Genomic DNA, 15215 nt, shown 5'->3' with positions numbered 1-15215 from the left:
TTTTTGTCAGTTACGTTCCTGCTTTAGTGTGTGTCCCTCACATACGAATCCACGCTGGTGGATTTCTCATCAGAGAAAATCTGCCTGATTTCTCTCTTGCTGTCTCCTGCCTGCTCCCCCCGTCCCGCTCGTGCACACACGCCCACTCACACAGACTCGGTTGCACTCACGTGCATGTACCCTGCAGACCGATGTGCTTGCAGCATCATTAGAGATTCAATTTTCTCCAAATTTAGAGAGAGATGGAGAAGCATAAATCAATGAAGAGGAGAGATCAAAATAATCCAATGAGCAGTGGCAGGCTCCTACCGAGGACAATTAGTACCTTGTGTCCATCTGATGTCTTTCTCACATGTGCGTGAAAATAGAGACACTGATGCACACCTGAGGTGTCTGATCTCTTTCATGGTCTCACACAAACTCAGGCCCACACATGCACGCAGAAAAAGCACATTCTAAGTGCTATAAAACTCTTGCCTTGCATCAGCTTCCCTTTCATTTGAACATACACAGACATGCACACAGGATTTGGTATCTACATCTTTGTGGGGACTTTCCATTCATTTCTATGGGCATAACCATAATCCCAGCTATGATGACCTTAATCCCTACCCACCCCTAACCTTAGCCATAGATAACCAAACAAATTACAAGACTTTTGGCATTTTTATAAAATTGAATTTCTCCTTGTGGTGACTGAAAAATATGCACTCACAAGGTCAAAATAACGGGATTTTGGACATTTGGTCCCCACAATGTAATATATACATGGCCACACCCACATTTGCACGCAGATTCATACACACCCTAATCTGACTGTGCTCATGGCATCATTACTTCCAGGCCACTGTGATTAATTACTTTCAATAAAGCAAATAGAGTCGCTCTTGTCCGGATCAATCTTTTCCCCAGTTCTACGCCAGGCGCTGTTGCCAGTAATTGTCAAACCTCTTGTTGTATGAAATGAGGGTGTTTCTGAGTCCTAAACATGTCGTGGCCTCAATTTCCTACTCCACTGCCTTCCTCGTCTCCGCTGCTGCGTGCCTGGCAGGCTTTCGATCCCGAAGATGAGTGTCGTTGTGCAAAGGCTCTTACTGTGGAGAATTCTCACGAGCCAGTCTTAGCTTTCTGTCATAGCTCCAAGTAAGGATTTGGCCTGGGTCTTGCTCCTACGAAGTACGACAGTACATAATAGCACTAGACAGAGCAGTGACCTTTTCCTCTAGTGCTTACAGTCTCCAGACTTGGAGGCCTTGGAGGGCAAGCCTGCAATGCATGAGTCACCCTTGGTTCTCTGGCTAGTTCCACTACAACATGGATTAGTTTGTATACTTTGGGTGTCTGTGGTTCCACTTCATTTTGTAAACGTTACCACACCATCAGGTACATCGAGATCAATCCAGTACGTGGCCTAGGAATCAGTTATAGGGAGGAAGGCCTTCCACGGCCCCTATTTCAGGAATGTATGTTCATGAACTTGATGATCTGGCAGGTGTATAGTTCGCCAAGGAAGGTCTATAAGATCAAGTGAATTGTTGGTCAATAAATACCAAATAATTGAGCCCAGTCTCTACTGTTTTTTACCTCCCGCTCCAATTATAAGGTGGAACAAGTCAGCATGGGGCTCATCAGAGAGTTAAATTGCTACAGCATGAAGTTTGCAGCACAGGCTGTCGGCTGGGGAATTGGGGCCCCTGTTATTTAGGCCTGTGAATGTACTGCTAGTTAAAGTATGTTTATCTGCTGATCTCTGCATCTGTGTTCCTGCAGCCCAGCTGCAAATCCTAGTGGTGGTGGTGGGGGGGTGAATTAATCCTCCTACCCCCTTACTTCACCCGCTCTTCCTCTTTCTTTCCCTGTCATCCACAGCTTGACTTTCAGGGTGCTGAATCATACATGGTTTCCTGTTACCGGGATCAAGGGTGGGATGGGTGCAGGAACGCTTCCTTATCAGTAGTCAGGATGTCGATGAGCGGGGGCCACTTTGAACTCAGTGATACATACGTGAAAAATGAGGGGGGGTAGATTCTTCATGAATTGTGGCTACCTCTTGTTTGATGTCCTCGTAGCCTAAAACACAACTGCCAATGAATCACTTCCAACTCCAGGCATAGTACATGATAGTTCCATTTCAAGTTCTCAGCTTCAAAATTATTTGCCTCCTAGTGCCTCCAAGTCTCCGATCAGGGAAAGATTTGAGCAAGATCTTCGAGCATTGCCCAGAGCTCACAGAGGTGCAGAATGAGCTGTTGAGCTTGCTACCTTCCTGGCCTCTGTGAGAAGAAAAGCCTTATGATGTTGGTTACTGTACTTACATTAGATTTGTTCTGTGTCATACCAGATGCTACTGTTTTAGCCTCTTTAAGTGTGTTATTGTTACTGTAGCACATTTCTATTTACATTCTGTTTACTCCATACAGCTGTGAAGGATTGCTGATGGAGAATTTTTGGCGTTCCTCTGTACTGTCTAGTTCGAAACGGCATCTCAGAAAGCGTTAAGCTCGTTTGTTATTCTTCATCTTGTTACAAAGTGGCTCTTGTATATGTCCCACTGTCATCTCAATGATGTGAGTGCATCCGGTTGGTACAGGAAAAAGAAGGTTTAATGCCTATCCCATCAAGGGTGGAAGAGAGTGGGGAGCAAAGATATGGGGTGTTTAGATGATGATGAAGGACAGGGAGTGCTCATTCCTGCTAGCTGTGCCTTTGAAGTACCGTGTTTTTTTGAGGGGGATGGATGTTATTCCCCTGAGCCGGGCACCTTATCATGGGTAATTATTGCCACACAAATAGAGACTGACGACCCAGGTCTGAAAAGCAATTAGTACTCAATAGCTGGAGGAATTCTTTATTCATGTAAATGTTAGGAAGGTGTTTTAGCTGCAGTGGAAGCTCAATATCTTCTCTTGCTAATATTTGTCAGTGTACGGAAAAAGAAAAGGCTGTGGTTTACCCTTATTAATGAGTCTTTATTCCATATGAGTAATCCTGACCCTGAAATTGTACTCTTGTCAGATTGACTCTTGTGCCACTTACTGGAATAGATGAATTTAAGCCAGTCCAGTCTGCCTAAGAGATTGTCAATCCAAATGAGTAAATACTCTTGCACATGCCTTGGTACATTGTTTTTGTGAAAGAATCTGTATAGACTTTTGAAATGCTACACCATATCAATGTGTAAGTGTTGTAGATTTAAGACAGGATCACTTGGCTGTTGAAAGAGTCTTTGTTGTGATAAGACTTTAAATCCTCCTACTCCTACCTTTGCCCAGTGCAGGGCATTTGTCTTGAGAAGCTAACATTTAATGGCTCATAATCAGTTTGTGTCTGCTTGGTCATTGATTATAGTGGCAATTTGTAATTATTGCATGTGTTAACTGATAACAGCCCTTTCTGGATTTCCAGACAACAAGGTAACCAAGAAGAGATCTGGAGCCTCTTAAAGGGAGCTTGATGCGAAACCATTCAGAAATAATATCCTTAAGCAATGTGCCAAGTCTTTCTTTCAAAGTGGGTGAAGGAGGAGAACCTAAATAATTTTATGCAACAAGGGAGTCACCGTGTGACCACAGGTCTTTGCTGTCATCCCACCTAGGTTTGCTTTTCTTTCTTCAATTCCCTTTTTTGATTAATCTTTTACTGAATAGGGCTGGTAACTTGAATTCATTTTCTGTGTTGTTTTGCCAAGCCATCTTGCTCGGCATACTCATCGAATCTGTACCTCCGTTGCCTTGTAGCATTTTTTGTTACAAGCCTTATCATTCATTTTTCAGGGTTTGACAAATTCTCACAGTGATTAATATAGTTTTTTTCCCATTTTAAACAGTATGTGTGTGTAGCCTGGTAGCTAACCAGCTCGTGATGTTAAACAAGCCCCAATTGTTGACCAGCATAGTCACGTTATTTCGAGCTAGCTCAGGACTGAATTCGCAATTTAACTGTCAGCCAGCCATGTCACCACTCTCCATAGTAGGAGTGAAAGCCCCCGAGTGATGTACTGATGATCTAAAGCTAGTGAAGGATTGTATAGCTGTTTTCCTCCAGTCACCCCAAATGAGATGTAACAAAATGAGGACCTGGATGACATGGGGGGTCCTTCTTGAAGAACAATGTGAACCTTAGTATGCTTGTGTTGTCCTTGTGTTTACAATGACTTTTGCCTGAAATGTGAGACATTCCAGCTGTTTTTCTATTTTAGTGTCTAGGGCTGCACAATCATACAAAAACCGTGATCTCGATTCGCACCTGTATGCGATCTCGTTTCTAAATTACAACGTTCTTCTGCTTTATATTACATCAGCTGGATCAAATCAAGTGTTCCTGCTGTTCCCCAGAGACTCAAGCATCCCATAATTCTGCATTCTCCTTAAAGGGCGCTTTTCCACCCCACCAGGTACCTTAATTTGGTACTTCAAGAAAGTACTAAAAGTACGGTACTTCAAGGTGTTGGTTTTCCACTGGTGTAAAAATGGAATGGATGGATGGATGATGTGCAATATTAATACGAACTTCACATGTTATGCACATGGAATTCTTACTTCGCCAGTCAGCTAGATTAAGATCAGACTTTTTTTTACCTTCAGTTTGGTACGGACATTACAGCGCAGGGAGTTTGTTTCGCAAAGACATTTTTGCTCTGTTTTAAGAAAAAAATACAATTTTAATTATTATTCCTTTTCAAGATTATCTAGTATATGTTTAAAAATCAGTTTAAAGTTTACCTCTGCTGCTTTTGCATGAGCGCTGCATGCATTCTCTGAGACAATCAAAATCATTTTCATAATTTTTAAATCACTCCTAGACGGGTTTGTTAGAAATTTATGTTGAACTCCTATTTTTGTTTTATAAATACTCTGATATGTATTACAATAAAATCAAATTGCAATACTTAGAAATTTAAAAATACCATGTTGCCCTGCTACATTATAAAATACTTTATTTCTTTTTACGCTATCCTGAGCTCTAGTTCTTCCGACCAGATTGCAGTTAAAGCTTGGGTCACATCATTTGTTCATGCATCCATTGCTATTATCCATCCATCCATCCATTTTCCAAACCGCTTATTCTACTGGGTCGCGGGGGGTCCGGAGCCTATCCCGGAAGCAATGGGCATGAGGCAGGGAACAACCCAGGATGAGGGGCCAGCCCATCGCAGGGCACACTCACACACCATTCACTCATGCACTCCTATGGGCAATTTAGCAACTCCAATTAGCCTCAGCATGTCTTTGGACTGTGGGGGGAAACCGGAGTACCCGGAGGAAACTCCACGAGGACATGGGGAGAACATGCAAACTCCATACACATGTGATCCAGGCAGAGACTCGAACCTAGGTCCCAGAGGTGTGAGGCAACAGTGCTAACCACTGCACCACCATGCCGCCCCATTGCTATTATTATTATTATTATTATTATTATTATTATAATTATATTTTACCTCGTTTATCACTGTTTTCAAAACAGTGATTGTATTGCGTTTCAGAGGCAGGTTATTTATATGACTGATCAACAAAGAAAGCATTTGAAGTCTGAACCTAAAGTACCGAAGTACTACAAAAGTACCCCACTGACACTTTTGGTACTGGAACGTTTGGTATGACTGTTTTGATTACCCTATTTGAATGGCCACTTGAGCGTTTCCTTTCTGCTTTCAGAAGTTGATATGCAGATCATATGTTTGGCACAGTCATGTTTTGTTGTGTTTCCTTTTGCAGATTAATGAGTGCAGTAAATGTTTCCATTTTAGAAAAAAATCATTACAGAGAATCATGCTTAATTCTAAGCAAAAAAAAATTGTGATTCACATTTTTTTCAGAATTGGGAAGCCCTAGCAGTGTCCTTCACAGTCTCAAAGATTTTCTGTCCTGAGTCAATGAAGGAAGGTGGCTGAGCTCTGAGTAGCAGCTGCAAGACATCAGATGAAACGAAGGCTTTATTTCAGGCCCACTTTGCATCTTCTGAATCAGAGTTTTAAAAATGGCCTCCCTTCGCATTTTCACAGAATTTTTTTCCATAGGTGGCAGCAGTCCATGGGTATGAAAGTAGGCCATTGAGATCTTTTGTACTCCTATATCTGCAGTGTGACCTTGAGATTCTGCACTAACATCTGATAGGATTGCTGAATTTATGACATTTTTAGGTCACACTGAAAATCACTGAAGGACCTGGACCACTTAATCAAATAGCTTGAGGTTCATGATTTTTGATACCAGTAAGTATTCATTTATTTTCTGTCCTTTAAGCACTTAACACTAACTCCTCCAAAGTGAACTCTGCATTTCCACGAGTGAGCTCTCATTGTTAGCCAGCAGTTCAGCAGTAAAAAGCTGCTAGGCAAGAGGTTCTATGCAGTCTAGAAGGTGGTTGTCTTGGGTTGGGGGATTGGTTGGACAGACGGATGGGTGGTGGGCACGGTTGGTGGGGGGCGGAGATGGGTGGTGGTACCTGCTGTCAGCCCAGAAGTGTCACATTTGGACTCCATTACACTGCCGGTGGGGGTCTACTCACTGAGCATGCAGGCATTGAATGGTGTAGGCATAAGCCAACTTGGTAACACCTTGAGGTGAGATGTTTTTTCAAGATTTCAGCAGTTTTTTTTAAGTCATCTGCAATAGCCAACTGAATCATGGGCTGGTCTGAAATTGTGTGTCGAAGTATGAAAAGGTGATGGCTTGTTCTCAACTACCTATTATGATGATGTTCCTGGCATATCAGAGACACAACTGTGCTGCTCAGAAATGATAACATCCTACTTTGGCATTTGAGCATCAGGTCTAGTGTGTCACTTAATACAAACTTGCTCATAAATCAGAGTGATGGTTGCCACAGGGTCCGTCCTCCATGAAACCTTTGCAAGCAGGTCTCTTTTATCTACGGCATTGAGTTACAGAATGCTCACCTCCTGAGTGTCTTGTTGGGGTTTTAATCGCTTGGCCAAATTATTTTATTACCCATGCATCTTTGATGTTTGGTTGATGATGTCGTAACATTGGTGTTGGAGTAGTGGTTTAGGAAAAGGTGCATTCTGACAGCTTGGAAACTTCATCTTTGTGTATAAGTAGTTTACATCTTCTCCACCTGCTTTGTGTGAATTTCCTCTTTCTGGTGTATGAATTCCTCCAAGTGAATGTCTACTGATGGACTGATATTTTCAGTTAGACTCTGACCCCGATTGGAGTTTCTCCTAAAAACATGTAATACAGCTGGTTCCTTATCCATCCAATAAATTGATACAACAGTGAATGTAACTTTTACAGACCAGTCTTTGTGTGTGTGTGTGTGTGTGTGTGTGTGTGAGAGAGAGAGAGAATTCTTGGTGTTGTGCAGGTACTGATGTGTTTGTAAAGGTTTCAGATGGTTTTTTTGTGAGATCCTGCGTATTTCCGTGGGTTGTGTGTGTTTTTGTGAAGATGGATGTGAGTAAAAAAAAAAGGAACACATGATGAATCTGTGGGAGTTTAGGGCTCTCCCGGAGGTGCTAACGAGACCGGGCTGAATGACAGACGGCGGTGGTGCTAGGAGTGGCGGGTGGCCAGCGAGACTGCTTGAAACCGGGATGGATAGGTGCCGGGGGTGTTAGGGCCGTAAGCTGCTGAGAGGGTAAGCCTAACAGTTGGCCCTTGCATATGCCCAGAGTCTGTCGGTCTTCTTGCCCTGACCCGCTGTACAAAAATCAAGCCTGATACGACCTGACGAGTCTCGAGTAGCATGATTGTGTCAATATATATTTTGTTTGTATGTATGTGTTGTTTTGTGTATATTTTAATGGCAAACAAGATTAATATTAAACACCTACTTCAAATGAGCAGCCATGAAATATTAACCAGTTGAAGAAACAAGAAACCTTTTATCTAAGGTTCGCTTTCTTCTTTGCACACAAATTCACCTCTGGCAAAACACTGCCGCTGTCCCACCGAGCCAATTGTCTTGCTTCTGCTACATCAGCACGTTTCAGAATTGAGTAATAAATAAGGAAACAAACAGAGATTAATTTTATAGTCTCAACCCATTTTGTTTTGAATCACAAACCATGCAAGAAAGCAAAACCAAAAAAAGTGGAAACTGTCATTTCTGACTGTCAGATGCTTTGAGGAGTTTATCTGAATCTCTGCTCTGGTTTTTGTGAATGTTTCTGTTTAATGAGGTCTGATTTGTTTGTGGCTCCAGCCTCCAGACACCGATGCTGCCTTCACTGGGTGGGATTGTGGGGGCAGTTACAGATTTTATTCCTCAGTTTAAATCATTCTTTCACCCCCCTCATCTTAATGATGCCCATATCCAGGTGCTGTTTGCTAATCACTTGAGTGTTGATTTTAAGTACTTTCTTCAGTGTGTGTACCCTAAGCCATTCAAATAACTGTGAACTGATGTCTTATAATGATGCCTGTAGTCCTATGATGACACTTGGGATTAGGACTAGCTGAGTTCCGTTATTCACATCACTCAATGAGATGGTCTTCTTTTGCTGATAGCACCTGTTCATGGAGATGGCCTGTCTGCCACCCACACTGAGATTAGCACCTTCTGCTGAAGGTTGTTTTCTTATCTTTTCTTATTATTGTACCCAGAGTTAAAAAAAATAACAGTACTAAAAAAGTCCATAATGCAAGGCAGGATGGTGAACAGATTACTAGGGACAGCAGGGTGGAATTTTGTATTTTATTTGGGGACAAGACTTGAGATGGATTTAACAAAATGGTGGGGAAGCACAAAAACATGAAACAGCTGTTTTGCTGTTGGCACAGGGAAGGAAACAAGAAAACAAAATGGAGGTTGGGATGATAATTGGCCATAAGGGTCTGGGCCATGAGAAGCAACAGAACCTGTTTGTAACAGTCGGTCCTCCTGATCTGACCCTGCACCACCCTGGAATATCCAGTTCCCAGTCTGTTTTACACATATTTCTCATAATTAAGTGTCACAAATTATCCTCCTGATGTTGGACTGGGCTTCAGTTTGTGCTTCTTGCAATGTTTCTAAGCATTATGCCTGGAATACACTGGCGACATGGCGTGTTGGGCTGCGGCGCGTAACCGCGCGTTTGTCCACACCGCCCATGGCGCTGACACGAAAGCCCTACCTTTCTACACTTAATTTAACTTTGATAATGGCCGTCAAAAACAATGTTTTATTATAAATTTAAATTATATTTAGTTTAAGTTATATTTATAGTTATATCTAGGTTAAGAAGCGTGTGCTCAATAATAATAATAATAACAGTAAAAATAAAATAAACATTATACAACAATCCCTCATTATTCAGCCTGGCTCAATTTAAAAGCCATTTCCATGGTGGGTTTCGGGTTTCTTTGCGCAGATATCCTGCGGTAAACATAGGCGACGCAGCCACACCGCACACGCCACGCATCCACTGTGTTCCGGGATTTTTTAACACAACATCCGCGCATTTTGTAAAATACCCAGAGGCGCAAAAATTCTCGCATTGATGCGCGATGCACTTAAGCATTTTAAAGTCGGCGTGCCTATTTCATTCTAACCAGATATCAGCGAAGGTATCGTCGTTCAGGTTGTCTGGAGTGCCCTCTCAAAAGGAGAGGGTAAATACATCACCAGAGCCGCTGCACCATTCACAGCCCTCGGCGCTCCTAATGTGATACGATAACGGTGCTATACTTTTAGGATTTCCTTTTATCTTTATCTAATATTTTCATAAGCTTCATTTGACTCTGGCGTGGGAGGGGGGGGGGGGGGGGGGCGGGATTATCTGTTTGAGACTTCTTTTTTTATTTAAATCAAATCTAGTTATATGTGTATCTTAGGAGGAGCAGCTGCAGGGGCAGGTTAACCACTGCTTAGATATGTAATTTCACTCAGCTTTTATTGTAGTTCGCTTCCTGCTTATCTCGCGGACGGTTACTAGGGTATCTGCGTTATTAAAAAGGCGCATCTGATCATATGTGCAAAGTCTCTTCAGCAGGTGAAGTACTCAGTTCTCGGGCTTGTTTTTTGTACGCATGCCCCAACCTGTCGTGTAACTAAAATAAAAACGGACGAAATGTACTGTTTACCCACAAACACACACGATTGCTTTAATATTCTTTAAAGCTACAAGCTTTTAAATCAGGAACTCTAACATTTAGGTCAGGTCAAGAAAAAAAACGACTGAAGATATCAGATTTGTTTGAAGTGCGCCCCGACCCTTATCCCCAGCATTGGTCTCTTTTCTCAGAAGAGTATTAACGATATCACAGCGAGGGCAGTCATACAGCAAATCTAATCAAAGATAGAAGTGCTTTTAAATGCCTACCATCCCCTGGAGCAGAACATCGCCTCTGCTTTCCTTTGCCTCCATTCTCAGCCTCCGAGATCCGTGCGTGTGAGATGCAATTAATATTGAACAGGCACACCGGTCCGTCTGCTCCTGTAATAACACAGTTAGAGCAAAGGTTAATGCTTTGAATCTAATCTCTGTCCCCATTCATTTAAATGAAGTTTTGGATGAGAAAGAGACCCCGTAATCAACGGTTGGTGGAGTGGAAGCGAAATTAATTACTGGTCTCCATAAATTCTGTGTCATGTCTCATTTTATCTAATCCGCATCCCCTTCGCTGTTCAAGCTGGGGCAAGATGCTCAGGAGATCTAATGAAAAGGCATTTTTGGCGCTAATTGCAAATTAGATTTGTGTCATTTTGCGTGGCCACTGGTGCGAGATTCTAGGAAACTTTCCCCGGTGATCCGTCTGGGCATGTTTTCATAGCCAGAAATCTGACGGTGACAGAGATTGGGATTCTCCTGTGGGAATCACTTTTAATGTCCATCCATTCATACAACCATTTATCCTGGTCAGGATCATAGGGGAGTCTGGAGCTTATCCCGGGAATGTCAGGGCACAAGGCAGGGGACACCCCGGATGGGATGCCAGTTGTTTTAAACGTCTTCAACAAAACATTCCAATAAAACATAATGAACAAATAAATATTAATGATTAAATCAAAACAGGTGGAGCCTGGAGCCCATCCAGGTCAACACAGGGCCCAAGTCAGGGGACACCCTGGATGGGATGTCAGTCTATGACAGGGCACAGGTCAGGGGACACCCTGGACGGGATGCCAGTTCATCACAGGACATACATGGCCAATTTTGACTCATCCCCTACCTATAGGAGTAGGCCCACCCAAATACAGACAGGATATGCACACTCCACACACACATGTTGGAATTCAAACCCCCCAGGCCTGGAGGTGTGGTGATTCAGTAATAAACATTTAACCATTGGGTTGGTGTTAAAGAAAGTTATAGTTACAGTAAAACAATTATCAAGTGACTGGGTTCAGAGGGGAAGAGGGATGGTGGGGAGATGTATGATGGGGATGTGGCTTATGTACTTTACAGGGGAACATGTCTTTATAAGCTGGCAAAAGATGCAAAAATCTATCTGGGTGTGTTTTTATTCATATTTTGGGACTTTCCTCTGACCAGGCCTGGGATTTTAGGGCAATGGGAAGCTTTTGGCCAGGAGGCTTTCATTATTTATTTTTTTTTTTTATGACTGTGCTCTGTAAGCTTACCAGGAGATTCTGTGGGGCAGAATCAAATCAGGGGGGTTTCTCCTGGATTCCCTCCACCGTTGTATCTGTTTATTGAAAGAACAGTTCAAGCTTCCTGAGATTTGCTTCTATTTTCCAACTTTTTTCCCCATACTAGGGCCAGTGTGTGACTTGTTACTGACTGGGTTCCGTGTGCTTTTGTCTAAAAGGGAGTCATGTGGTTTTCAGGTCTGAAGACCCTTGAAAGGTACAACAGCAGAGCCCCTCCTGGGAATTTAGCTAACGTGACGCTAACTGTCTTCCCACATGCCTCGTTTTGTATGACTGCTCTTTTTGTGCTTGTCATGTGATAAAGCTGTGGTGCATGCTGGGACTGTAACGTAGGACTGAGCCGTGTGTTCTCCTTCTCGCAGGCATACTTCCGACAGGGTGTCGCCCTTCAGTACCTGGGTCGTCATGCCGACGCCCTGGCTGCTTTTGCCTCCGGCCTGGCCCAGGACCCGAAGAGCCTGCAGCTGCTGGTGGGCATGGTGGAGGCCGCCATGAAGTCTCCGCTACGAGGTAAGCGGCTGCCCATCTGTAGTTTGTCTGTCTGGGATGGTAGTTTTTAGGTGCTGGTGTTCTTCACCCAATGCTAGCGTCAAGGAGAAGTGCTCGGCACTCACAGGCTGCTCGAAGATCATTAACTTTTCAAAGAGACCCTTAAGCGCCAGGGCACTGTGCAGAGTAAATCATGGGATTGTTGACTTTCACAGTCGCTCTGTAATTGTAGTAACTGTGTACCTCTCACCAGCACACATCCTTTTGTCATTTGTTCTCTTTCTCTCAGATTGTTTGTGTGTGTGTTTGAGTGTCTCTATTGAGCTCTTGGTCTTCCATTTTCCACACTGACTCTTTGTTCATTAAGCAATGGGGCACTGTGGGTTAACCGAGCTATCCCCACCCTTCTGACAAGGCTTGGTTTCATTCTGTGGTGTGTATCACGAGAGAACCTTTACTGATACCAACCCCCTAAATGCCATGGTATCTTCCTCCGGATAATTGTGGTCTTTGAGTGGGATCCCCTGTTTGCTTAAATGATTGTCAAAGTGGTGGATTTGAGGAGCTGATGTGCTTGCGTAGATAGCTGACTTTCAGAGAGGGTGGGGGTGCATATTTTTGTGCCAGAGCCGGCGTGAAAAGGAGGACGGGGACGGAAATCTCTCTCCGCGGCATTAAACGGGCTATTGTGGCTGAGACGTGTTTGCCAGGAACCTTGCCAACCCGCAGCTCAAGATCCCAAGACGGGCTTCCACAACAAAGCTCATTTTATCTCTTAATTGTTGACCTTGTTCCAGACAGCGACCCCCCCCCCCCCGACATCTACTTATTGTACAAAATCAAAATAGGCACAGTATAGCGGGTGGATTGAGGACAGCAATTCCCTCTCTGGGTCAGTCTTAGCCAATGCAGCCGACACTCAGTTGATAAGAATATGCATGAAGGCCGAGCCAGGGAAGCTCTCTCCCCCTTTCTCTGTTCTCTACACAGCCCTAACCCTATCCTGTCTCCATTTCCTGGCTAGAATTTTATTCTACTTTGAAAGATTAAGGGGCTAATGTATCTCCTTCCTGGTTTGAGCATCCCTGTACATACCTCATGGGTGGCGGTGGTCTCTGTGGCCCAGTTTACTCAGGTGATCTCTTCTGGACCGGTAGCAGTCTGGTGTTCTGGCCCACAAAGATGTCCACTAGCACTGGACCCCGCTGCATCATCTCGTCTTAAGAAATGAAACACTGCCGGAATCAGCTCTTTGAACTCAGAAGTGATGGACAGCGTGTGAGTCTCTTCGCCATGGGACAGGGATCGCACAAAATGGCCGCCTCACTCGCTGTGGGTTGGCCACTGTGCCCTTAGGCTAATGGATCTTCCTGCCGCTTTATAAGTGCGCCATGCCTTTGCTCTCTTGCTCTTTCTGTTTTTATAAGGGCTGTCAAGGCGACAAGAGTCATCTTCAAAAAGATTACATTTCGTTTAAGAGTGCATCCTTGGATTGCGATCGCTCTGTGTTTGCATGCTTCAAACGTCACCCTTTGCGCTGGTTCACAGGAATATCAGTGCCTGAAGTGAGCAGAGGTGGCGTGTAGAGTGGGCCGTGTTGTCAGGAGCCTCTCGCTAAGTGCTGAGCTTCTCCTCCCCGTCTCTGCTGATGACAGCTGTAAAACGGGAAGCTTCTGAACCAGGCCTGGAAAGCGAGACTCGCCCTAATTTGTCTGACAGTTATCCACAGTTTCCTACATAGGTTTTTCTGGTAGGGTGGGGGGGTGGGTTGTTATGTTGAATTCAGAAACATTCCGTTTGACCACAAAGGTCTTTGAGTGTGGCTGGCGCATGGAGTTGGCCACCGCTTGCTGTCCTGCTGCGTGCGTTCACTTCAGGCCTTTGATGTGAAGTTCTGACCTTTCTTTAGGTTTTGTTTTATGGTTTCATGTGGTTTCTTTGTGGTTTTCTACTGCTGTTTCTATATCACTGGGAAAATGACCCCTGGCTATTTTATGAATGAGAAGGATAGATTTCCACTGTTTGAATTTGAATGTTATCAATTTTATCCTTGTTTTAACAGTTTGGGTCATGAAGCTACCAGTCGAAAAAGACAGCAACACCCTAACTTAATAAGCAAGCAAATCCTGCAAATGAATGATTAGGATTGTATTAGTAATCTTTTGATGGTCCTTCCTGAAATACATTGTTGAATCCATTGTCTAAAGTCTGGATGTAATCCATCCATTTTCTATAACTTTGTAAGTAGTGCAGGGTCTTTGCAAGCCTGGAGCCGTACACAGGGCACAAGACTGGGCAGTACCTTCCTGCTAGCTAATAGAGCACCAAACCGGGGTCCATTTACTCTTTCTGTGGACCCCAGTCAAAAACTTCACTTATAGTACAGTTTGACAATGGGAGGACAGCGAGCTGCTCTGAAATGGCGGATTGGTTCCTGTGACGCTGTCCCTAAGATCCTGTGTTCCTGTGACGCTGTCCCTAAGATCCTGTGTCCCCTACCGGCTGGTTCCCTTGCGTGCATTGACGGACCTGATCAAAATGCAGATCTACACCTATGCAGTAACGTATATACTTTTGTACCTTGATTTGTGGTCACATTGTACACGTCACCCTGAATCGTCCGTCACTGCCAGATATTCCATGTTCCTCGAAGGGCTTGTGAATGAGAAAGGGCTGTTTGTACAGGAAGGCTGATTTCTGACATCTGTGTGTGCCTTTGGCATTAATGGGCCAGAAATGCCCCATGCTGAAATCACATAATTTGCAGTGAGACTGCAGAAGTTATTTTGGGAGGCCGACAGAGAAGTGCTTAGAGAAGCCTGAGTCCTGGCTGCAGTAAGATTAGCGGACGTGTAAATTTTGCTTTGGATGAAGGCATCACTTGCAAACAGAAAATGTACGCAGTATGCCCCCTGTCTGTGTGGACCAGGTGCTCTGCTTCAGATTCTGGTGCACTGTCCCTCACCTCAAACCCTGCTGGAGATGTCCCCTCTGCCCCGTCTACTCCAGCCCCTCTGGTTTCGGTCCTCCCAGGGCTCCGTTCCCCTTCCCAGAGGTCACCTTGCCTGTCTCAGCCTTTCCATTTTCCCCATGTTTCCTGGGAGCTGCTCGAAGTGGGCGGCCAGGCGTCCAAAACAAGCCAGGCTTCGGATCACACAATCACCTGT

General features: G+C 44.1%; 1 protein-coding gene across 2 annotated transcripts in view; it reads left to right on the top strand.

Annotated features, from left to right (window-relative positions):
• LOC125721463 (tetratricopeptide repeat protein 28-like) overlaps positions 1-15215 on the top strand; it is a 224340-nt gene that overhangs the window by 124408 nt on the left and 84717 nt on the right. For both annotated transcript variants that reach the window (XM_048997394.1, XM_048997384.1), the window contains exon 3: positions 11922-12069. In XM_048997394.1, the coding sequence (XP_048853351.1) occupies positions 11922-12069 (148 nt within the window). The remainder of the gene's footprint in view (positions 1-11921; positions 12070-15215) is intronic.

Source organism: Brienomyrus brachyistius, chromosome 2 (genome assembly GCF_023856365.1).
Source record: "Brienomyrus brachyistius isolate T26 chromosome 2, BBRACH_0.4, whole genome shotgun sequence".
Taxonomy (NCBI): Eukaryota; Metazoa; Chordata; class Actinopteri; order Osteoglossiformes; family Mormyridae; genus Brienomyrus; species Brienomyrus brachyistius.
This window is presented reverse-complemented; position numbering and strand designations above follow the sequence as displayed.